This window comes from Natator depressus, chromosome 1, assembly GCF_965152275.1.
Source record: "Natator depressus isolate rNatDep1 chromosome 1, rNatDep2.hap1, whole genome shotgun sequence".
NCBI classification, from domain to species: Eukaryota; Metazoa; Chordata; order Testudines; family Cheloniidae; genus Natator; species Natator depressus.
The window spans coordinates 109,190,670-109,214,762 of NC_134234.1; the positions used below are offsets into that span (position 1 = coordinate 109,190,670).

At 42.2% G+C, this 24,093-nt stretch overlaps 1 protein-coding gene across 3 annotated transcripts in view; it reads left to right on the forward strand.

Annotated features, from left to right (window-relative positions):
- Positions 1 to 6,515: 6,515 nt before the first annotated feature.
- Positions 6,516 to 24,093, forward strand: part of MCF2L (MCF.2 cell line derived transforming sequence like) — a 272,361-nt gene continuing 254,783 nt past the window's right edge. For 2 of the 3 annotated variants that reach the window (XM_074964021.1, XM_074964030.1), the window contains exons 1-2: positions 6,516 to 6,573; positions 21,327 to 21,525. In XM_074964021.1, coding sequence (XP_074820122.1) covers positions 21,348 to 21,525 — 178 coding nt within the window. In that variant the 5' untranslated portion in view covers positions 6,516 to 6,573; positions 21,327 to 21,347. The remainder of the gene's footprint in view (positions 6,574 to 21,326; positions 21,526 to 24,093) is intronic. The other variant, XM_074964042.1, reaches the window with a different exon arrangement.

Consider the following 24,093-nt stretch of genomic DNA (forward strand, 5'->3'; position numbering starts at 1 on the left):
GCTGCTACTCTGAAACTTGTCATTTTGTGATAATGTAATCATACTTTGTTAGGTGATGAAGATCCTGTCCCTTTTAAAGTCTACAGAATTGTTGCCATTGACTTCAGTGTTGTCTGGTTTACTCCATCCTCTTCTTATTGCAGCTTAACAGAGATTTTGGTGAGATTTTGACTTCTGTTTCACATGCTGCAGACATCTGCATTGAGATATCGGGCATATCTACAGTGACTGTCTGTTCACCTGAGAGATCACAGTTAATGCAGAAACCTCCTTGTACAGTTATTTTAAATTGCTTCTTCCTACATGATTTACCTTGCACTCTTCTCTGTCAAATTTCATCTGCTGTCTTGTTGCCTAATTTTTATTATTTATAGAGAGATTTATGATGCACCATTGGCACATAGGGTCTCTGGATACATTTATAATATAAAACAATACTTTCTCCCAAAGGCAGCTGCAATCATCAGCCACCTGCTGATTAGCCACTCTCCAGGCTTGAAAACATGGCACTCTAATCCAAACTCATGAAAATGCATGGGTAAACAGGCCAGCTTTGCATCAGGCTTTGGTGGATTAACAGAGGAAGTTAGTTCTAGATCTGAGGCCTCCCCACTGGAAAGACTGCTGCCTGTCCCCTATACCTCAAAGCTAAGGCCTGGCAGCAAGAGTACATCAGCTGCTTTCAAACAGTTGGATGGCAGATTGCATGCTCATAAACAGCCAAACAGGCTGCAGGTCACACCCTGAGTGTCTGTGTACAGCTGCAGGACTGGTCCAGCAACTCTGCTGTTGTTGACCAGTGAGTTATAAGTTTTCGAATGATACCTCACAAGCCATATTTTGTACATATATTATTACAATAGTGCATAAGGTGTGAATACAGACATGCATTTGGTCAAAATTGGGGAAAAATCATCTCCATAAAGATAGAAAACTAAGAAAAAAGGCATTTATCATTAAATAAGCCCCTTTTACAAATATTGCCACTAATGCTAATTATTCCATCTGTTCTTCCAAGTGAAGTTTTCAGTAGAAGTCCTGCTGAATCAAATAGTTTTCAGTCTTTGTATTGCTTTGTTGTTTATTACTCGTATTGGGGTAGTGCATAGAGGTTCCCATCAGGGCCTAAAGCCCCATTGTATCAGGCACTTTACTTGCATATAACAACGGACAATGCCTGCTGCAAAGAAGTGAAATAGCAAATATCTTATTAAAGTCCCTCTCACACTACAAAACCTTTTTTGATATCTGTCTTCTCTGCTATTTCATATCTTCTTTAACTGACCATCATTGGGGTAATAGAAGATCCACCTGCTTACTCATGAGGTTTTTGTGCTATACTGAAATATTTCTAAATTATTTGTTGACATCCTCGTTTCTTTTTGTTCGTTGATTCTGTTATTCTTATGCATCATCCATATCCAGTCTATGGATTTGAATTTCTTTTCCACTCAGCTTGTTTCAAATTAATTGCCTCATTTTCAAAAATCCCCCATCTTGTACTTGTCATAGTGCTACCCTTTTCTATAGGATAGCATAAGATGATAGTAGGTGTGAATTTATATTATGATTATGAATGCACACAGTGACTCCATCGCTCACTCCTGTCCCAGCTCCAGTTCAAGAGCTTTTGTCTTCCAGAACAAGCTTTTTCAAGAAGAAATAATTTGATAGTGAGAGATTTTCTGTAAACTATTCCCTGATAGCACATTGAGTCATTTCAGAGTAGGAGAGTGTATGGACAATTATGAAAACATCTGTAAATTCCATACCTGTGCCACTCAAATACTAAAACTGGTCCCTGGTGCCTCCTGCAACTAAGGAGTGGAGGGTGCAAAGAATGCCTGTGTAGCTGTTTACTAGCCAGAGGAGCAGCTTGAGTGAATACATGCTGTCCAGTCATAGAGGTTATATTTTTAGGCTCTAGAGACCTTAGTACATTCTGGAATGCTGTTACCATGAGGTTGGAAATTTTCAAAATGAACATGTAATCCAGTAATCAGACATTTAAAATAACACTATTGGGGAAGGGAGTAGGGAATAAGAAGCCTGGAATACAGGCTGTTGGGCAGGAAGACTGGTTTGAGAAGTATGCACTTTCTGAGCTACCCAGACATGCTCAGGGCCCCTCTGACACATTCAGTATGTAGTTTTCAAATATTCATAAACCAGTATGTTCAAGCTTATGAAAACATGTACTCTTTAATGAAGACTTTCACTTACATTCAGCAGAGTTGGAACCTTTAGAGCTACGGCATCGCCCTCTACCAGTTGAGCTAACAGAGTAACTGGTAGTAGGAGAAGGGTATCCTCTCTGTAGACCTGCCACTATGGGGAATGCAGTCACACATTTTCCAGCAGGTTTCATGGATATTTGCTAGACAGCAAGTGAATGGCGAGTCTCAATGTCTTAATGCTCCCCTCCAGAATCTGGAATTTATCTAGTGGTTACAGACCCTTCTGCTCCTATCCCTCCAGCCTCTCCTGCTCCGATCCCCAGGTCTTGCCCTGTCCCCTGCCACCTTCAGCTACCCCCCTGGGCTCCTGCCTGTTCCCTTCTCCAACTCCTGTCCCATCCTTTGCCCTGCCCCTATTCCCCACGGTTACCTGACTCCTGTCCATATTCCCCTCCTTTGCAGCTATCACCACCAATCCCTAGCTCCTTACCGGAATTTAGTTTCTGCCCCCCTCATCTCTCATCCCCCTCAGAATTCCATTTATCATGGCCTGCATCTCTCCCTCCTCTCCATCTGAGATCTTAATCTCTGCAGGTCTATCACTCCTCAGTGCCTGGGCACTAGCAGGAGGCACTGAGAGCAAAGGTGAAAATCTCCCTGTTCTCAGTTCTGGTGCCCAGTGCCATAGCAGCTCCAGTTCCCAGGTGAAGCAATTACAAGGAATTTCAGCCGTTTGTCCAGGATTGGACTATGGTCAGTAGCTGTATGAGGATGCCTTTTGGTTGCATGAAGGAGCTGTGAGGAGGTAGAGCTTGCTCAGTGCAGGTGGGACCTTCAGGGAATTTAGCTGGCAAACTCTAAGAATCCTCTGCTGAGCTTGTGCAAACAGATTTTTTGGAGGCTTGTAACTTTCCCAAATGTAGTGAATTTTCATGTGGAGGGCAAAAGGCTGACACTTGGATAAATATCAAATTTCAAGTCCCTGCTCCAAAGCTGGGAGGCACTAGAGCATCAACAAAAGTCATGGGCAGTAACATGGACAAAAAAATATTTTTCCCTAATCTCACTCCTGGAAAGGGCTACGCTATTTTAGCTGAAAGGTTCTTAAAATATTCAGCCTGAGGCAAACATCTGGCATGGAAAATATCAACCTGCACAGTTTAAGTTTGGCAAAGTTACAAGCAAGTGTAAGAAAGATAGGGTACAATAAACCTCCGTTAAACAGATTACTCATACCACCTTTCTTACGGTTCTTTGGATACCAATTGCTTAACCAAAGAAAAGACACTACAATTAGATTTGATTTTATAGAGTTTTATCATCTGCCCTTAACAATAATAATCGATAGTATAGGATAAAAGAAAGCAAAATAGCATTGGATTATTATTGGACTAATATATACTAGAAAAATTGGTAAACATGATAACCATCCAACTTTTAAGAATCACATCACACAGCCATAAAAGAATACAACATTACCATTCAACAATTATCCTGAGAAAGTGACTTTGTTTGGAATTTTGAGCGAGTGCCTCAGAACAGATCCTCACTTGTGCCAATTAGTTATAAACTCCAGTTATTTAACACAGCACAGGAAAACACCCAAAGCTAACGCATAAGTCAGTGTGGTCAATTACTCACATGCCACTTCACCTAGATTGCCTTCCCAATGGATCTATAGTCAACCCTTTTAACCTATACCCACCCATATCACATTAGCCCCAGGATATGGTTAACGCTCTTAAATATTTAACACTAACACCTATATTTTATTCACAGATTCTATAGACTGAGTACAATTCATGAGATTTTCTACACTTAATCTTATTTTGTATCCGTATTTACTGTGATAAAGCTCTGTCCTTGTCTCCGTGGATCCTGCATTTCCTGGCAGATTTTGCTAGCCTCAGAGGCTCACTGTGTCTCTCCACATAACTCTTCTCTCTCTAGGGACAAGGGTCATTCTACTGAGCCATTTGCATCCTAAGCCAATGAGGGAGATGAGGAGAAGCTATCCTCCCTTGCACAGTCTCGGTTGCCTCCCAGTCTCAGTAATTAATTGCGGGAGGGAGACAAAGGGGGGAACCCAAGCCTGCTCTCTACTCCAGGCTTTAGCCCAGGGATCCTAATAGTATCAGCTATGATAGCTGACCTTTTAGAAACATGACACATACACTTCCCTGGGCTACTTCCCTACAGCAGCCCCCCACTTTCTCAAGCTCTACTTCATCCTTACCTTAGGGCCTCCTTCCTTGTGCCTGATATAGTATGTACTGCTCAGTCTCTCTAACAGCACAACTTCCTCCCACAGCTCCTGACATGCATGCCAACCTGACTAACTGGGAGGCTTTTAACTAGTTTCAGCCAGTCCCTGATTGGCTTCAGGAGTCCCACTCAATCTAGAATTCTCCCTGCCTTCTGGAAAGTTCTTAATTGGCCCCATGTGTCTTAATTGACCTGGAGCAGCTGCCATTTAACTTATCCTGGTACTAAGGATTTGTTTAGCCTGGAGCTAATATATCTATCTCCCACTACTTTTCTATAGCCATCTGGCTTTGCCCCGTCACAATACCTAGAACTCAAAATGCAGTATCTAACCATTCATTTATAATTGACACATGGACAGTGTGTCACAATCCTAGTTAACAATAGTAACTGATTCAGTTTTAAACTTCCTCTATAACAGTCTTGCTTGAAACTTGTTACCAAACAAGAACAACACTGACAATCCTTAAAGCACCTTCACAAACATGTACACTTCTCTACTAATTAGGCACCTGATTTCAGGCAGTGCTCAATTGACTGATCTGGGTTGCCACCCAAGAGAAAGTCTGCATCAACCAAACTTTGATCAGCCATTCAGCAAAGAGAGATACTATTCACCAGGAGTTAATCCTGCAAACACACACTTGCAAGCTACCTAAACTGCTGGGAAAAAAAGACAGTTAACGTTACCTATTCAAGATAGGTACTTGGTAACCCCAGGAGGACTTCCAGATAGCCCAGGACCTCAGTCTTCTCCCTTTGCTTTCTGAAAGTAGAGGACCCAATGTGCTGAATGAAACAGGTCATTTTATCCTGTTCTGTTGGGCAGCATAACTTCTTCCTAGAGAAGTTGGTGTATCTCAGGGTGACCCATACTCTAATGTAGACTTGAAATGTCCAACCCAAATGAGTGTTGTCTCCCATCATCCAGCCAGAGAATGAGGCATCATTTTTGAGTTCTTACAACTGGCTTTTGAAAATTCCAGTCGTTTTGTGTAAAAGACCTTCTGTCATACCAGTTTGTGGAAGAACAGGCCTGAGAGCAGCTCTGATCATGGGAAGTATTAGGCAATCATAGCTACAGGTGGTGCTCCCTATAATTAATAACAGAAAACTTCAGCCCCAAAGCACACTCTTCAGAAAAGTTATGAGTGGCTGAGTGTGGGTTAGAATGGAAAACAAAAACTTATCACCATGTGTCCATTTGTTCAGCTATATAGAGAGAAATTTAAACAAAAAATCCAGAAGCCTTTCAACAATTTTAAGTTTTGGTTGGACTTTGAGTCAAAAAACCCCATGATTGTCTTCTCCCACTGAACATACTAGGTGAGTCCTGCTGGTTCAGTGGTTTCTCTGGCGCATTAAAGTGTGTTGTAACACAGCAGGTGCGGTCACAGGCCCAGCAGCAAAGCAAGGGGAAAGGAAGTTTGCACGGAACTAAGATCTTTTGTGTAACGAAGGAGAAACTACAGCGATTGTCAGCTCAGTGCAGCGCGGGTGGATGAAGTGGACAGACTCCTATTGCGAACAGCGCGGGGGAGCAGGGCTGCGAACAAGAGACTGGGACTTATTCCCCGCGTGCTCGGTCAGGGCTGGCTGCGTGACCTCAAGCAAGCGGTCGAGCTCTCCCGCGCCCCAGCCGCCGCCTGCCTGCCGGTCGGTCCCGCCCCCACGGCGGTGCGGGAAGGCAGCTTATGTTCCTGCCCATTGCTCGTATTCGTGTCACCGACGGAGCCCCCCACCCCCGCGACTGGAGGCGGCTGCATTAAAGGGCTGACCCAGGTGCGCCAGCTGCCGCGTCTCGCCGCAGAAGAGACCCGCTACCCCCGGCAAGTGCCTGAGCAACGGGCCGGCTGGAGAGCGCCCCGGCAGCGGCTGCGGGGCTGCGGCTCGCGGTTGCTCCCGCCAGCGAGGGGGCTGTACAGGGCGGAGTTGCTGCGCTCGGCCAGGCGCCTCCTGGTGTTCCCCCCCCACCACGCCCCGCCTGTGCTGGGCGGGTGCGGGCGGGAGCGGCGCTCATCTCTCCTCCCTCCCCCCCGCCGCCTGCAAAGGCCAATCATTGGCAGCGAGGCGTGGGCCGGCTTTGTGCGCGGCGCTCAGCCTCCGGCGGCAGCACTCGCAGCGCTCCCAGGTGAGTGTGCCCGGGGCGCGCCCCCTCCTCGTGCGCCGCACTTGTGGCTGGTCCCCTGGGGAGCAAACAGCGGAGCCTCCCCCGGCCCAGGTCTGCTTGTGGCTGCACAGAGCAGCCCGGGGGAGTTGAAGCCCCTCCCCTGGCTCTTCTCCGTGGGGCAGGATCAGCCGCTGCAGGGGGTCAGCGGGCCGGTCCCAGCGCCCGGCAGGCGCGCAGTGTGCGAGGCGCGGGCGAGGAGACGCGCGCCGAGGTCTCTTGCCTGAGTCCGGCCCATTCATTCCCCTGGCAGCGCGGCAGAAGCCTGCAAGTGCCCCAGCCCGGGCCGCGCTGCCCCTTTCGGGGCTAGGGCGCTCCGCCTTCAGCTGGGGCTGCCCGGGCTGAGCTGTAGCTTGGGACCAGGGCTGGGGCTGGCGCCACATCTCCGGTTGTGGTGTGGGTTAAAGCAGAGCTGTGGGGATAGTTCCGGGCTGCTGGGAAAAATCCGCTACGCGATTGTCAAACTCCGGGTAAATCTGATAGCTATTGCAGGGTGTCGTCTCTTCAGGCTGCATTAGAAATGAGTGAGAGTGCTAGGAAAAAAACAAACCTTGTATTGCTTTTTCCGTAGTTGAAAAGAACAAAGAATTTTTCACATCAGGAGGCACTTAAGTTAACATTTATATTTAAAAACCTCTCATTCGTTGTGTTGCTAATAATACCTGGTATTATTAAATGTGAAATAGTCTTTTTTTAATTACTTCTTGTGCTGTTTACATTTTATATTTCACTCAGTTTGTTTGGTCTCTCAAAATAGATTAGCCATCCTTTTATTTGTAGTCCTTTTCTAATGAGTAGTTCATTCTGGTTTCCATTTGGGAAAAGGGTTATTTACAATTCAAAGATTACAAGGAAAGATGTGTTTAAAAACATCTTTTACTGACATTTTAAAAAATAATGGGAACATTTCTTCCTTTAGGTTTTGTAAAAGATTTGCAAGCTCTACAGTTTGGGGCCGATATAGATCTAACAGTGTCTCTTTTAAGGCCCCAATCCTGCAAGTAATATGTAACTGAACGAAAGTTCTGTAGTGCCAGTGAGTTCAGTGGAATCAGCATTGCCAGCTCTTGCAACGTTTGGCTTGTGTCATAAAGCCCCAGTCCCTGAATTCATTAAGTTCATAAGGTTATGTAATAATCTCAGCTTTTATTTATTTTTTAAGTAAATTTCTAGCCCTTATTATTGCAAAGGAAAGGTTGAAAATGTGAACCATGAAGGCAAATAAATAGAACCCAAAGTTTATTATTTAAACACAATCTCATGGTTTTTAAGCCAATCTCATGAGGTTTTTGAATGGTTGGGGCTGACTACTGGAAGTACTTGAATACATAAGATTAATCACATGGCTGTTTGCAGAGTCAGAGTATGTGTTAGTACTGACTAAGCTTTTTTGATTACAAGTACAATGTGACTATTAAACAACCAGGAACAACTGTCATGACAGACGAAATATATTGCTAATGTCAAATACTGTATTAAAAGACAAAACCAGCTACTATTGATTTAGTTCACAACTCAGGAACACACTTGAGCACTGTCTTAAATCTTGTTTATTTCAATGGGATTTAACCTCATGTTTAACTTTAAGAATATGCTTGTGTTCTTCCTGAACTGGTATGCTTTGCTGACTCAAGAATCTACTGTACAAGAACAATTGAGCATTCATAGAAACTCTTTTATTGACTTCTGTATCTGTGGTGGAAGAAGGGCCCACCTGTGCAACACTGAAGAAAGTTGAATGTGTGAGTAGTTGGGGGAGGAGGGGGACCCACATGAGATACTAGGGCGGGCACGGCCAAACTGTGGCTTGTGAGCCGCATGCATCTTTTACAGTTAAAGTGCAGTTTGCGGCGCTCTCTTCTCCTCTCCCCCCGGCCCCAACCTCCTTTCTCCTCCCAGCAGACTGAGAGGGATTGGGCGGCAGGGCTTGTGGCTTCTGCCCTGTGGGGAGTATGGTCTTGGGGCTTTAGCACTGAAGGGGGGCATCAGGGCAGAAGCCCCATGCCCTGGCAGGTGCCACCCAGCAGCTCTCAAACTTCTGAAGCTTGTATGCAGCTCGGAGGGCCAGTAAGTTTGGCCACCCTGTACTACGCTGTAATACTGTAAACTTATTAATTTGAAATGTTAATTTTCCTAAACGCTTTTAAGTAATTTCTGTAGTTCTATTTTAATGCTGAAAAAATTATGTCCATTACCATCTGTTACAAGGTAATAGAACCTGCCTATTAAATCTATACAAGTTTCGTAAACAAAGCGTTCAACATCCCATTACTTTATTGAATTGAAAAAACAAACAGATCAGAAGTCCGTTAACTGATTTCTTCCTACAGGAGCTGAGTGCATGTTTTCCTCTGATCCTGCTACAGCAGTCGGATGCTGTCGAATGAACTTTATGCAGGGGAGAGTCCCTGACATTCAAACTTACTTTATCAAGATGATAAATTCTGATATCTCTGCAATAAGTAAAACACCAGTAATAAATCACGCAATATATATATTAATATTAAGGAAAGCAGAATACATTCTACATCAGGGGTATTGGATAGGCAGACCACAGGCCAAATCCAGACTGCCAGATGGTTTTGAATGGATCGCGAAATCCTTTTATTTACTTATTGTTATCGTTACTGCTGGTGTTCTGTTCTCTCTGGACTTGACCCTGACCAAGAAATTTGGACTTTGACAAAAAATAATTGATTACCCCTGTTCTACATTCTAAATTGAAGGAAATCTAGTCTGTTTTTTACGATTCACATACTTAGCCATTGGTGAGCCTGTGTTAAACAAATCTGTGTGTAGAATATTGGCAGCATCCTATTTGGGTATTTTTGTCATATCTTTCATATAAGAATAATGCGCTATTGGTCGAGGCGTTCTCATGGCAAATTATCATATCAGGAGACTTATCAGTGTTTCAAACGAGAGTCTCAAACATCCAACCCACTTGATTTACTTAATTGATCTACATAGCATATTCAAATTCTGCAGTATTAATGTTTACTATTTAAAATAAGAAGTAAATTTCTAAGCCTCCTGGTTGTCAAGATAATGTCCATTTTGTGAACTAAGTGTAATCTGATAGTGTTTATCTTCCTCAGTCTACAGACAGTCTTAAAGAAAGACTTGGAGAGGTTTAAACCAGTGGTGGACAACCTGTGGCCTGTGGGCCACACGTGGCCTGTCAGGGTAATCCGCTGGCTGGCTGCGAGATGGTTTATTTACATTGACTGTCCGCTAGCACGGCCGCCCACAGCTTCCATTTGCCGGGAACGGTGAGCCACAGTCACTGGGATCTGTGGGTGGCTGTGCCTGCGGACGGTCAGTGTAGACAAACTGATTACCCCGACAGGCCATATGCAGCCCGCAGGTTGTCTACCACTGGTTTAAACTGTGTCTTTCTCTTTAATCTCGTTGGGGTGTAGACTCTCAAATCTAATGATGTTATGTAAATGTCAGTGCAAACTATTTCATTGCTAATAGATTTTGTGGGTGAAAGGAGGTAGGAGTGAAGTCTGTGTGAGGTGGGAATTGGGCATAGTTGCAGAGAATAAAATACAGAGGGAAGAAAGGAGACAAAAATGGGAAGGGAGCAAAAAGGTGGATGGGGAATAAGGAGGAAACAGTGGGCAAAAAAAGCAGCCCTCCTAAAGGGGGAAAACTCATTTTTCCAATGAGTGAGGATGTTGTGATGCTTTGGGGGTTAACCCAGATCAGTAAGGGATTATGTCCCCACCTGCCAGGTAACCCTGGCTTCTTCTGTGCTGTACAGTTTTGGCTCAGAGCCCTATCACCAATAGCAAGCTCATGGCACAATGGCCTCATCCTGGTTTCCACAGCCTGGTTACTCCTTGCCACGTGGCCCCAACAGCCCTTCCAGACCCAAGTTTCCCCCAAACTGTTTTCCCTGCACTGTTCAGTCCCTCTCACTGGACTCATAGAAGTTATTCAATTTGCTGTCTCCAAAGAGAGACAGAGGCAGGAAGGCTTCAGAGGGAAGGGACTGAACAGAGCATTGAGTGATCCATCCCCTGTCATCCACTCCCAGCTTCTGGCAGTCAGAGTTTTGGGGACACCTGACACAGAGCATGCATTTGTGTTCCTGACCATCTTGGCTAATAGTTGTTGATGGACCTATCCTCCATGAACTTATCTAGTTCGTTTTTTTTTTTAACCCTGTTATACATTTGACCTTCACAACATCCCTGGCTAGGAGTTCCATAAGTTGACTGTGTGTTGCATGAAGAAGTACTTCCTTATGTTTGTGTTAAAGCTGCTAATTATTAATTTCATCGGGTGACCCCTGGCTCATGTGTTTATGTGAAAGGGTTAATCGTACTTCACTATTCACTTTCTCCACATAATTCATGGTTTCTTTTTTTAGACCTCTATCATATACCCCTTAGTTGTTTCCTCTTTTCTAAACTGAACAGCCCTGGTGTTTTTCATCTCTTCTCATATGGAAGCTGTTCCATACCCTTAACCATTTTTGTTGCCCTTCTCTGTACTTTTTCCAATTCTGATATCTTTTTTTCAGATAGGATAACCAGAACTGCATGCAGTATTCAAGATGTGGGCACACCATGAGTTTATATAGTGGCATTATGAGATTTTCTGTCTTACCTATCTCTTTCCTAATGGTTCCTAACACCTTGTTTAATTTACATTGGAGACACAGTCAAGCCTGAAAAAAATAAATTCCTTTGTCTAGGACCAGCTGGGCTTATGCACCAGTGTTAAAGATGGAATTTGGCCTTCTCCAAGAAATTAATTTGGCTCCCCTTCTCTAATGTTTTAGGGTGGCTGCAAGCTGCATACTCCACTCAGTGTATGCAGGTAACTTTCATTAATGTTACAAAATTACACAATAAAAACTTAGGGCTTGTCCTCACAGGAAAGTTGCGTGCTAAGGTGTGAATTTCAAACCAATATATTCGTACTAGTATAACCCCTATTTAGACACTCCTATTCCAGTGTAACTGCACTTTTGTCAATTTAGCTTATGCCATTTGGGAATGGATTTAAGTTAAGCTAAAATAGGGTACTCTTATACTGGACTAAGTGTCTTCATGGGGTGGATGGGAGAATTATACTGTTATAACTGATGCATGGCAGGACGCAACATGGTGGAATTCTAGTTTCTGTCAAGGCATTTCAGCATATTTCTTAGAGATCTATGCAAGCGAGGTCCGTGGAAATTGAACTGTTTTGGTAAAGTGATATGGAAGGAGACCGAGAGCACTGAGCAGTGGGGGCACAGCACATTAGGTTTATGTTAATAATGCTCAAAAGGTAAGTACAAATATTTGGTATACCCAATAATTTAATTGGTATACGCCAATCCTAGACCCAGCTGCTTCTGTGGTGCACTTGTGGCACTCGCACCACAAGACCCACATGGGCTCCCCAAGAATGAAAATTAACACAGATCTTGAGGGCAAGCTCTCTCCTTGAGCTGCCACCTCTCATTTACATGTCCGTGCAATCTCCTTTTTAACTAAGGGGCCCTGATTTTTCTTTCTGCTGGAGCCATGAAGAAAATATTTGCAAATCTAGGGATCAAGCTTGCGAGGGAGTTAGGGTCAAATTCATGTAAGGCTGCTTGGGAAGTGGGCAACTCCTTTACATAAATTCACTGTCACCTATGCAGGTAGGAGATGCAGAACTGCTCGACAATGCTGATTCCTTTTGTGTTCCCTTTGCTTTGCGCTCCAGGCGGACTGTCCTTAGTCAACACTGTGTGTAGTCAGTTTGTGACTGTGTAAAATGGGTGCATGATTTGATGTCGTATTTTCAGTTGTATACAAGCAAATTATTTTCCTAGCATACACACTGTACAAATGGGTTCCCCAAGTTCAGAGTGTGCACATCCATGCTCTTGTGTTGTGGATGTTGCATTAAAAAATTCTTCTCTCGAGTTTTGTAATACTTTGTCAGATGTCTTAAACTATGTCATATTTTGGATTAATTTGCAAAACATGTAATTCACTTGTGGAGCTGTCCTCACTGGGTAGGAGGAGAGACTGAGAGAAACCACTTTAATGTATAAATATTGTCGATTTTCATACTAAGAAGAGGCAAGGCTACTGAAAGATAAAAAGATTAACATGAGAGAAGCTTTTTATTACACACAATTACACTTGGTTATCTTAATCCCCTTTAAAGACTTGTGAGGTCTCAGTTTTACTCACACTGTAGCTGCAACTGCTCTGAGATTAACTTTCCCTTATTTAAATCATAATGGGAGGTTGATAATCCTCTACAGGGGATTTTTTTTTTTTTTTTTTAGAAAAAGTTTATCTTGGAGGAATAGGAATCTCTGGTAGTTTAGATTAAAGTGATGAACACAGTATGCTTCTGAAGTAGAAAAAGAGCTCTTCAATCTTTAAAGTATCCTACACCTTTTAAAATCAATTTAAATATACCTTGGAGATAAAATATGCTTTCTCTCTCTTCCCCCCCCTCCCCCCCCCCTGCTCAGAGCAAAAAGTAAAAGGGATGTGGGGTGGAAGGTGGGGAGGGGGAGACAGCATATTTATGAATTCAAATGTGAATATCCTTAGGAAGAAGGTTGCCTTGGTAAAACTTAAGAAATAAGACTTGCCAGTTGTTTAATTGGCATTGTTTTGCTAATAGCTTTAAAATGCATTATATTCCTTATTAGAATTTCATGGAAAAAAGTCAGTCATCTGTCAGTAGTATGTCATACTGCATTTAGGCAGATAGTTGCTATATTGTTTTGTGTACAGTGCAGCCTTCCTAACTGAGAATCATGATTTGTAGACCATTGCAAGGAAGCAAACAAATATGAATGTGAAGAATATTGCATCGTGTTCATTCACTTATTTTGACAAGTGTACTTCAGTTTTATTTATAATACTGCATAGTTTTAAATAACAGTGAATGTACTGGAATATATAATTTAAAATAATGAAATGGTGGTACTATGAAACCATGTTCCAGCAATGTGCTATTAAATCTTTGCCGAAAATTGGGTACAAACTCAAAATTATTTGAGAGAATTACTGGGTTTGCAGATTAATTATCACTTCATCGGTGAGGTTCCACTATATTTCCATTAGTATGGATATACTGAGCATGGTGAATTATTAAATCTCTAAGTATGGGGTTAGGTCAGGGATCGGCAACCTTTGGCACCCAGCCCACCAGGGTAAGCCCCCTGGTGGGCCTGGCTGGTTTGTTTACCTGCTGCGTCCGCAGGTTCGGCTAATCGCGGCTCCCACTGGCTGTGGTACACCGTTCCATGCTAATCGGGGCTGTGGGAAGTGCTGCGGGCCGAGGTATGTGCTGGCCGCCGCTTCCTGCAGCCACCATTGGCCTGGAGCATCGAACCGCAGCCAGTGAGAGCTGCGATCGGCTGAACCTGTGGATGCGGCAGGTAAACAAACTGGCCTGGCCCGCCAGGGGCCTTACCCTGGCGGGCCGCGTGCCAAAGGTTGCCGATCCCTGGGTTAGGTAATACATTATCCGATTTCTTCTTAAAGCGTTGGAATGAAAGGTGCATGTTTTCTATGTGGAAACTGAGGTGTGGAATGTTGAAGGGCTCTACATTGGGACCAGCACTACTGTTTTTATGCTTTTTTAATGATTTAGACAAAGTTACTGTCTAATATGTAAGATGATACTAAAATAGGTGAAGTGGTTAAAACCCAGAGTGGTGTAATTTACCTAGTAATCTGGATAGATCAGGCAAATAGGTGCAGAGGAGAATTAGACACATTAATACTTTTTAAGTATAAAGTGTTGCACTTTCCTAGAAATAATGCACAAAATTAAATGGTGATCAGTGAAATAGCTCATGCAATATAGATCAGTTCAACATGAAACAGCAAAGAAATCCAATAGTACATTGGCTTGTAATAGGAGGGATGTTATGGAGCATATACTTCCCTCCATAGCTTAGGCCTAATCCTTTGAACTTGTGTTTTCAGGAAGTGCTCCTATAGACCAAATTTTGCAGGATCTAGATCTAAGGTCGCAAGATACTTTCGAATCTAAGCTCCCCTCTCCCCGTTCCCCCATGTTTTTGGACAGATAATCCATCCAGCATGAGCCACCACTTAGCTTTCAAGGAAATAAATCTTCAAACAACTTTGTTTTGGAGTGACATTTCCCTTCCTTAGGCCTGAGGACTGTTTTGGGTAGAGAAGGTTGAAGTAAATCCAATAAATATTTGAGTTATTGACTCTAAAATATGATTTTCATTCTTATAAATTGTTCTTGGGTGGGGTTTTTATCACTTTGAATTTCAGGAAGAGTTTGTTCTGGAAAACTACAAATGGTCTTAAGTCTTAAAGTTAAAATTCCAGCTGTTCAGCGAGTTAAGAGAGCTCATAGCCAACATATTGTGTGTGACACTTTCAACAGACATCAGAATAGCTTGGGTAGGTATTTGTGGATAATCTAAGCACTATACCCAGATGTGTATACATTCTTTTCTTAACCTGTGTACTATGTTTTTTTTACCATTCACTTTAATAAAGTCACAGCCAATGAAAGGTTGGTGACAATAGAACAGTGAGCTATGTTAACATGCTGAAAGACCATACAGATTTCATGTACTGTCTGGGTAAAACAGACTGGACCAGCTTTACCTCTTTGGGTGAGAATAATGAATTCTCATGTGTCCTGTCCACAGTGTGCAAGTCTTTGAGCACAATCTTCATAACCCAAGGTGTGCACACCCACATTTTCTCTCCTCAAACCATACTGCATATAACTTCCATATGTCATATACTTCCTGCAATAAGCATCTGTTACATATGCCACCAAAATACTTGCATTCATTGCACACCTTGCTGTACAGCTATTATAAATGCTGCAGGCTGGCTTTATGGACAATGGGCTTGATTCACACATTTCCTGACACGGAGATGGAGGTGCAGTTTGCAGCTCTGCCTTCAGGGATGGATTCATCCCCTCAGGTTTGCACTAGGGATGTAAAAGATTAAACGGTTAACTGGTTAACCGGTAAGCATTAGGCTTACTATTAATTGGACCTAACTGTTAACACGGGCGGGCGGCTGCACCGAGCCAGCCGGCTGCAGGGGCCCCACTCCAGCACCCGGGCTGGGTGGAACCCTGGCCAGAGCCGCCCCCGTTAAAGGATATAATTTCAATCATTTAACCAGTAAACTTTTTTAACCAATATTTATATCCCTAGTTTGCACCCTTCTCCTGGGGTTCTGCCAGGGCAAAGCAGCCTTAACTTATGGTTAGGGCTCTATAGGAGCCCTACGAGCTGTGGTGGTGCACTGAGTCATTGCGTCTTCTGGAAGCCCTGGCTATGTCTCTTTCCCAGCCAACAGAATCCACTTACAATCTCTAGGCAACCTTTTCAGAAGTCATTTATATTCTGATTGTGTTGCTTCGTTGACACATTGACAGATGGTTCCTAATTCTGCCCTGACTTCTCCCCTTTGCAACAACACTGAAGTCAATGGGGTTGCTTGCAACAGAAGAAAAGTCAGGGCAGCATTTGTATGTAGGAGCTCAGAGGGCAGGCAAAACTTTGAGAAGTGGAAATGTTGTTTTCATTCTGTTACATTGGGTACATGAAACACAAATCGCATATCACAGCTGGTGAGTACTGAGCTGAAAATTTAGTTGGTTTTTTTCCAAAAGAGTAATCTAGTTTTATTCCACCTTTCTGGGTTTGACTAAATCCCAAGTTATGAACACTGCATGACGGGGGATACTTCTTCAGTATCTTTGGAATGACCCTCATGGACTCACATCTGTCAAGGGCACAGTGAATGATGCAGGCACATGATAATAGCTCTAACATCCCAAAGTAATTGCATGTCCTTTTTCCTCTTTTCTGCCCTTTCCACGCCACTCCAAATCTCTCTCCAGTATACTTGTGACCCTCCACCAGTGCTACTTATCCGTCCATGAACTACATCCACCTACACTGTTGATGCCCACACTTCCATCTCCTGTAGTCCCAGTGTTTACGCTTCCTTCCACTACAACTTCTCTGCCTCCTGAGTCACTGAGCCTTTGACCCCCAAATTAAGTTTACATATTTTATGTTGTTTAAAATGAAGAAATGAACTGGGCAAACAACTTCATTAAGGTGGAGTTAAGGTTATAAATATGTATTTCTTTAGAATTTTTTTTTTAAGGAAATCCAAAGTGAAGGTTAAACTAATATTCATGAAGTAATTTCTGACCACTGAGGTATAACTGTGATGCTCTGTACCTCGGGGGAACACCCCACACCCCTGTGTTCATCCTTATAATATGATTGTGTAGTATCTATTTCAAAGTATGTCATGTCGTGTGTCTTCGGAAGGTTTATGATGTACTGAGCATTGTTGTTCTAGTAATTGTTGTGTTGTAATTTCATGTATATAGTTATGAGTCTGATAATGTGTCCTCATGGCTTAAAGCAAGCCCAGGCAAAAACTCTCAAGAGCAGAGGGGCAGTTCACACCTCATCAGGGCATGTATGGGACAAGCACAGCCCAGCCTCACAGGCACAAAGGACACTGGCCTAGGCAGCAACACAGGATCTGTTGGACTCTTGAGTGAGTCACCCCACATTGCTTTGGTCGGTTTGGGACTGCGATGAGGTAATGCTCACCTGACTCTAAAGGGTTGAGGTGAGGGGGCAAAGCCAAGAGGGAAGAAAGAACATAATAAAAGGGAGAGACATTTGCCATGCTCTTCCTCTCTCTTCCACCTCCATCTGCAGACATCACCACCAAGTGACTGAAGCGCTGATCAAAGGGGAGAGCCTGGCTAAAGGGCAGCCAGCCAGCCTGTGGTGAGAAGAATCTAAGTTTGTAAGGGCACTAAAAGTGTTATGATCATCTTAGAATGCATTTTGCTTTTGTTTCATTTGACCAAATCTGACTTGTTGTGCTTTGACGTAGATTAAGTGATTATATCTCTGTAATTAGTAAGTTTGTTCTACCTGAAGCAGTGCATTTGGTTTGAAGCATGTCAGAGACTCCCCTTGGGATAACAAGCCTGGTACATATCAATTTTTAGTTAAATTGATGAACTCCTATAAGCTTGCAGTGCCCAGTGGGCATAACTGGACAATGCAAGACGGTGGTTCCTATGGTTGTGTCTGGGACCGGAGATATTGGCTGGTGTCATTCGGTTGCACAATCCAAGGAGCAGCTTACATGCCAGAGGCTGTGTGAGAACAGCCCAGGAGTGGGGGTTCTCACAGCAGAGCAGGGTAAGGCTGGCTCCCAGAGTCCAGGATTGGAGTGACTTAGCAGATCACTGGTCTAGATAACACCAGAGGGGAACGTCATGGTAACCCTACTGTATTTCACTTCACTCTTGAGAAGGAAAAATTACTCTGATGGTCTATGATGGTGTCCTCCTCAAGGGATATTTTTCTTTTTTTTTTCTTTTTTAAATTTCTCTTGATTAGAAAATTCCAAACATTAGCCAAGAAACTAGGGAGAAATATTTCCTTAAATATAGCATGTGAGATAATCAAGAGAAACAATGAATAGTGCCATATCAACAAATAAAGTACAAAATGCTGTTACACTTTGTAGTATTTATCTTCTGCTGAAATTCCAGTATCACATAGTTATCTCTGCATGTGTAGTCTCTCTTGTTTTCAATGTTGCCTGTGATGTGTTTAACTCTTTTCAGGTGTTCAAACCAAATTAATTTATCATAATAATATTCATTTTTGTGAATCTCACTCTTGTAATGCTGCACACACTCCAATAGAGGTCTCCTAGAGAGTAAGTTTGTTTACTTGTATTCTTTTACCACTGGGAATGGCTTATTGCTTTTAAAAAAAAAATATTTATTGCCCTAGGGGTACAAAGCACATGCAGCTTCCATTAAATCAGTGGGTGCTCTGGATGCTCAGCACCTTAGAAAATCAGGTACTCCTGCTTTTTATTTTAAAAGTAGACTTAAAAGTACAGCAAAGCCTGCAATATTTGGAAAGTTTGTCATGAGGTGGAGGCAGGAGAAGAGGGAAGTTGTGTCAGCAACATGTTACTGCAAATAAAACAAGTTATTTTTATACACTGAGAAAATACAGCTTATAACAGTGTTTAGAGCAGAAGGGCTTTGGTAGGAATGATGTGTAGTGTGTGTGGGAAGTACAGTAATTAACTCTAATTAGATAATACTTAATCCTTCTCAGACCATTCCTGAAGGATTCGTGGTTAAAACATTGCTAGTCTCATTCTTTATTTACAAACAATCATTTTATTCCAAGCTAAACTTGCTGAGTTAGTTTTCTTTAAATCCTAAGATTATCTGCATTATACTTGAAGGTGACAATCCTGAAGTATATCAGTATTACCATCTATACTCTTGGATAATATTTTTATTCTGAGGCAGTCAAAGTCAGCATCTGGAAATATGGAGAAGGTTAAAGGAAAAGAATCAGCTAATATTTTCTTGCTATTGTAATAAGTGGAGATACATAATCCTAGGTCACATCCTTGTCCAGTGCATGCTAAATGTGAGTGTAGGAGATGTCACATGTCCCTTCTTCCTTCTTGCTCGCTTACCCAGAGTGACTTAGCAAAGCTATTTTGGTCTCCAGCAGCTTTGTTCCCTGCCTTTCCTTTGCAGATTTAAGTCAAAAGATGGCCAAAGGTGTTTACTAGACTGCTAGGAAAAGTCAGGGTGCTTCGCTGATGTAATGTGATGGATGTTGACAACAGGGGGCACCACTACCCCTGAAATGGATCTTGACTGGCTCCTGTTGGATTACAGTCCATACCAGTGAAAAAGGCCCACAGTAATTCTCTGCAGTACACAGCAGTTTATTAAGAAGGAATTACACAAGCAGTAAAGGATTATATTAAGCATCTATCTCCTATGTTAGACATTAAGAGCTATACATTCCTCTTAATGAGTGTCTTTCACAAACATACACAAACAGGCCCTGCACTAGCCTCACGCAGTTCCTGCTTGGCAAACAGAGAAGGTGGTCTGTTCTTCTTAGCCCTCTGGTCTGTCTCAGGTTCCTCCTGAATCAAGCCTTGGTTGCCTTGAGACCCCTCTGGTTCACAGTCCTACTCACAGAGCAGAGTTTTGGCTACTGTTCTAGCAGTGTTGCTTCTTCAAGGGTCAGTTAAGGAATCCCAACCAAGAGTAATTTACTTTGCTTGATTCTTACACTTCTTTTTTCCCCCTCAAAGGAGTCACACGTCTTACAAGTATGCTCAGTGGGCGTGTGGCTACTAATTTTTACCTAACTAGTGTTTTTGAAGGGGGGTTGCAGGGAGTGCTACCAAACGCAGATCCCACATTTACTCACTCAGTCATTCACTCTGGCTCTCTGCGTGTTGTCCTTGCTGTAACGTAACTACAACCAGGTTGACCTGTGCTCCATGCTGGAACTTTATGCATGTGATATTTACTTTTGCATGGGCCCATATTTGCTGACCAATAGGTTCAATATCGATCGTACATGCAGACTTTGCCAGTTCTCTATCACATTTGCTTCTGCTTAAAGGAAACCTGCTCCCAAGATCCTCTGCAGCCATTCAGCCATGTTTAAGTCATGTCAAGTTATGCTCACACCATTCACTCAGTATGGCCACACCAATTTGACACCATCCCAACAATGGAGGGGAAACTCCCTCTTGCCAGAGCCTTTTTTCTTTCTAGATTTTTTTCTCAGTGAAGAGCTCTGCGGAGCTTGAGAACTAGTCTTTTTCACTAACGGAATTTGATCCAATAAAAGATATTAACTCACCCACCATGTCTCTCTCATATCCGGGGACCAACACTGCTACAACACTATAAACAAATATAACTTGGCAATTATAAGTATCAAGAACTAAGATCTCTCCCACAATGTGAAAAATAATATAGCTTTATTCCCCGGTTAATGATGATTTATCTTTGATTTCAAGAACAGGTGACTTTGAGGTCAAGATACATTATTTCCACCCATCTGTTTCTGTAAATGCACAAACCTGCAGGTCTCTCTCCCATCCATAAACAGTTAAATCTCTTACCTGTTGTCTAGACAACTAACTTTTACATCTCCCCCTTCCCTCCAATTCTTCCCTTCCAGGAATAGGGCAACCTCAAGAGGCTCAGACCCCGTGTTAAAAGCCAAAACAAGTTAGTAATATAATGCATTTCTTCTTCCCTGACCAGGTCCTCCTCCCACCACTAAAATGCCCTCCGAGTTAATTTGTTTCCTAACATGTACCTTTCAAATCTGTAACAGTCATTTTACCTCTTTTCATGTTGCAGGAAATAATTTAATATTTAAACATTTATATTGTTTTGCTTTTTGCAAATCTTGTATTCCTGGGACATTTTCTCTTTTATCCAAGCAACCTTGTTCGAGAGATTTGTTTTGTATAAGCATTGGTCTCTCACATTGAAAGTATATAGAAGTATCTTTGGCTTCCATGCACTTGTTTTTAAGGTTGTATATTGTTTTCCATTAGGAAGTTAAAGTTTGTAGTTAAATTGACTTAATCTGTGTCAAGGCCTCTGGTTCAAGACTACATGAAGAAAGGGCCTTTTTATACAAGGAAACCTGATGTTAGCTTTGGATGAAAGCTAGTTCCATTCATCTGATATCCCGGATATACACCTGTCCTCTTAAATAAGTATAAAGTAGCTTTATTCTCTTCCAAAAATCAAAGGTTCTGGTAATATGTGTGTAGCGATCACTGTTTTTAAACTTACCTTGAATAATGCTAACTAGTTTTAATTTGTCTCACTTTTGGCAGAAGTCAACATAAGACACTTTAATGTCTGTCTCTTGGCACTGGAGGGTGATCCTATGTAAGGAAACTGGCAGCTGCAGCTGTTTCGTAACAGACGGCCAGTCTAATGAGAGGAAAGAAGAAGATATTGAGCCACAAATTGTGGTATCTGACATCATCCAGCTTGTGCGAGAGAAGCAGCAGGTGCCAGCAATGCAAGCAGGTGAGAAAAATCTACCAAATGTTGCAAACGTTTCTTGCTGGTGCCAAGCTACAGAAAACCTTCATAACATAATATCCAAGTGTTGGCTGGTGGGATGGTTTTAATAAACTACTATTAATTTAAAATGTTTAAACTTCAATTTCTAGTAATTTAAGCAAGAATCTTATGCTCGGCTTACACAGAATACTTATGCTTTAAATATCTTGTTGTTAATTTCCTAAATTGAAACACTTCAGTGGCTTCAGGCATGGTGGGTTGGTTTTTGGCTTTTAAACGAGGCTTCAGCGATTTCTAATAGTTCCTTATCCTTTGGACACTGTGGATATCCACAATTGTGTATACCTATATCTGGATATCTCTGCTTGGGGTGTACTTAAGTCAGTAAGGAAAATAATGTACTGTGCGTTCAAGACTATGGTAATTTCAGTTGTTAACTTTGGTTCCAGTGCTGCTCTTAAGAATTTTGCATTAAACTTCACTACAGACTTCAGTGAAAGCAGGACTGGGCCATTCTTCATCAATATTGTCAGTTCAATACATAGCAGATTCTTCACCTGAGGACTACATCCATCCCAAGTTTGACACTTATGTTCCAAACCATTAATCACAGTGCAAAAATGCTCAAATAAACTGGTTAGTCTCTAAGGTGCCACAAGTACTCCTTTTCTTTTTTCTTTTTAAAATTCATAGTTGCTACAAAAATTGTTTTCATTCTAAAAAGTCAAGATATAGGAACATATTTTCTTGAAACTAGATGGCGGGCACAGCTGCTGAGAGCAAGCATAAGACATTTCAGCCATGAACGTGATTTTTTGGGGGGCGGAAGTTATAAGATTATAAAATTAAGAGCTCAGCATGAAAGCTCCTTCTCCATCATCACTAACAGTGTTGCTGGCAACACTAATCAGACTAAAAGAAATTGAATCGTGTTTGTGGTCATTCTTAATGAAGTTTTGATTTTAATAAATTAGCCTCATTGATAATACAGAGTTCTATGACTGTCAAGGGATTGCTTAAAAATCAATTCTAGAAAGAATTACAATTACAAAATGTTTTACATATTTAAAACTAACCGTTTATATAGTGGGTTGCGTAGGAGGTGGATGATGGATTAACAGTTTCAATGCTTGTTCAAATGATTTCTTCAGGACAAATTAACCTCACCCCTTTGTGAGTTCTGATTTAAGAAAACCCATGTGAGCATAGCCCATTGAAGCTGAACACTCTTTTTGTGGGGGAATACTGCTATTAAAATATTGCTATGGGGAATAAATTACAGAACTTGTAATGGAGTATTCTCTTTTCAGTGGCCATTTTTTGGCTCTCACAACATGTATTGGGTTTTTAAATCTCTCATGCAGCCTAGTAATCTGTGATAGATCGCATTAGAGAGCATTCTCACTGCCTTTATTTGTTTAACCATCTGCTGTTTTAACCTCTTGCCTCACTTTCAAAAGTCAACCTCCCTATTGTATTATTAGGCATTATTTATATTGGAATATCTCCCAGGAGACCCAGGCAGGATTGGGGCCCCATTGTTCTAGGCACTGCACAAATGTAGAGCAGGGTACAATTTCTGCCTCAAAGGGTTTAGAGTCTAGATTAAGATGTGACGTGGGGAAACAAACAGTGGAAAGAATAGAGGGCAAGGGTAACAAGGACAGAAGCGTAATGCTGTGAAGTTGCATCTATAATCTATTACTGTGAAGTTGCATCTATAATACTCACTCTTTCCTCGGTTGCCTGTAGAGCTGGTCTGGGGGGGAAAAAGTTCATGATTGTTTTGTCCCTGTGTGGTGGGTTTTTTTTGTGTGTGTTTGTTTTTTTTAATGGAAGAATTTCAAAAGCTTTCAACCGATTCTAGTCAACCTGCCTCCTTTCCCTTAGGGCACAATGTCTTTAAGATGGCACTGCCTCCTCTCACTGCAGCTCCACCTGAGTCAAGCTCCTTGAGTGCTGTGCTTGCAGGCCAGTGTCAAATGCTGCCACCTCCTGCAAATTGTGTTCCAGGGCATGCTCATGTAGCAATGGTGTCTTTTGACTAGTGGGCTGACCCAGCTCACTTCCACGCCTGCAGGCTTTCTGGAGCCTGGTCTTTCTGCAGTTTTTTGTTCCATTCTCCTCCCGTGGCTTAGAGTGAGGTCAGGGTGGCTCTAGAATTTGTAGAAAGGTAAATGTGCTAGTATGGCATACTGGTGAAAACCATTATAAAAACAGGTTTCAGAGTAACAGCCGTGTTAGTCTGTATTCGTAAAAAGAAAAAAGAAAAGGAGTACTTGTGGCACCTTAGAGACTAACCAACTGGTTAGTCTCTAAGGTGCCACAAGTACTCCTTTTATTATAAAAACAGCAAGTAGGACTGCTGTGACAAACAGCTTCCAAATGAGGGTGCTACAGACAAAGCTTTTACCAAAGTTAAGACCTAAGCACAGCTCAGCTCGGGGGTTTAAAGACTCAAAATAAGCAAAGATCTGGAACAGAAAATAAAGCTTGAAAAATCACTCTGGTGCAAAATTATGCAATAACATATATTTACCGAATAGAAAATACTTTTTAAAATGTAAAACT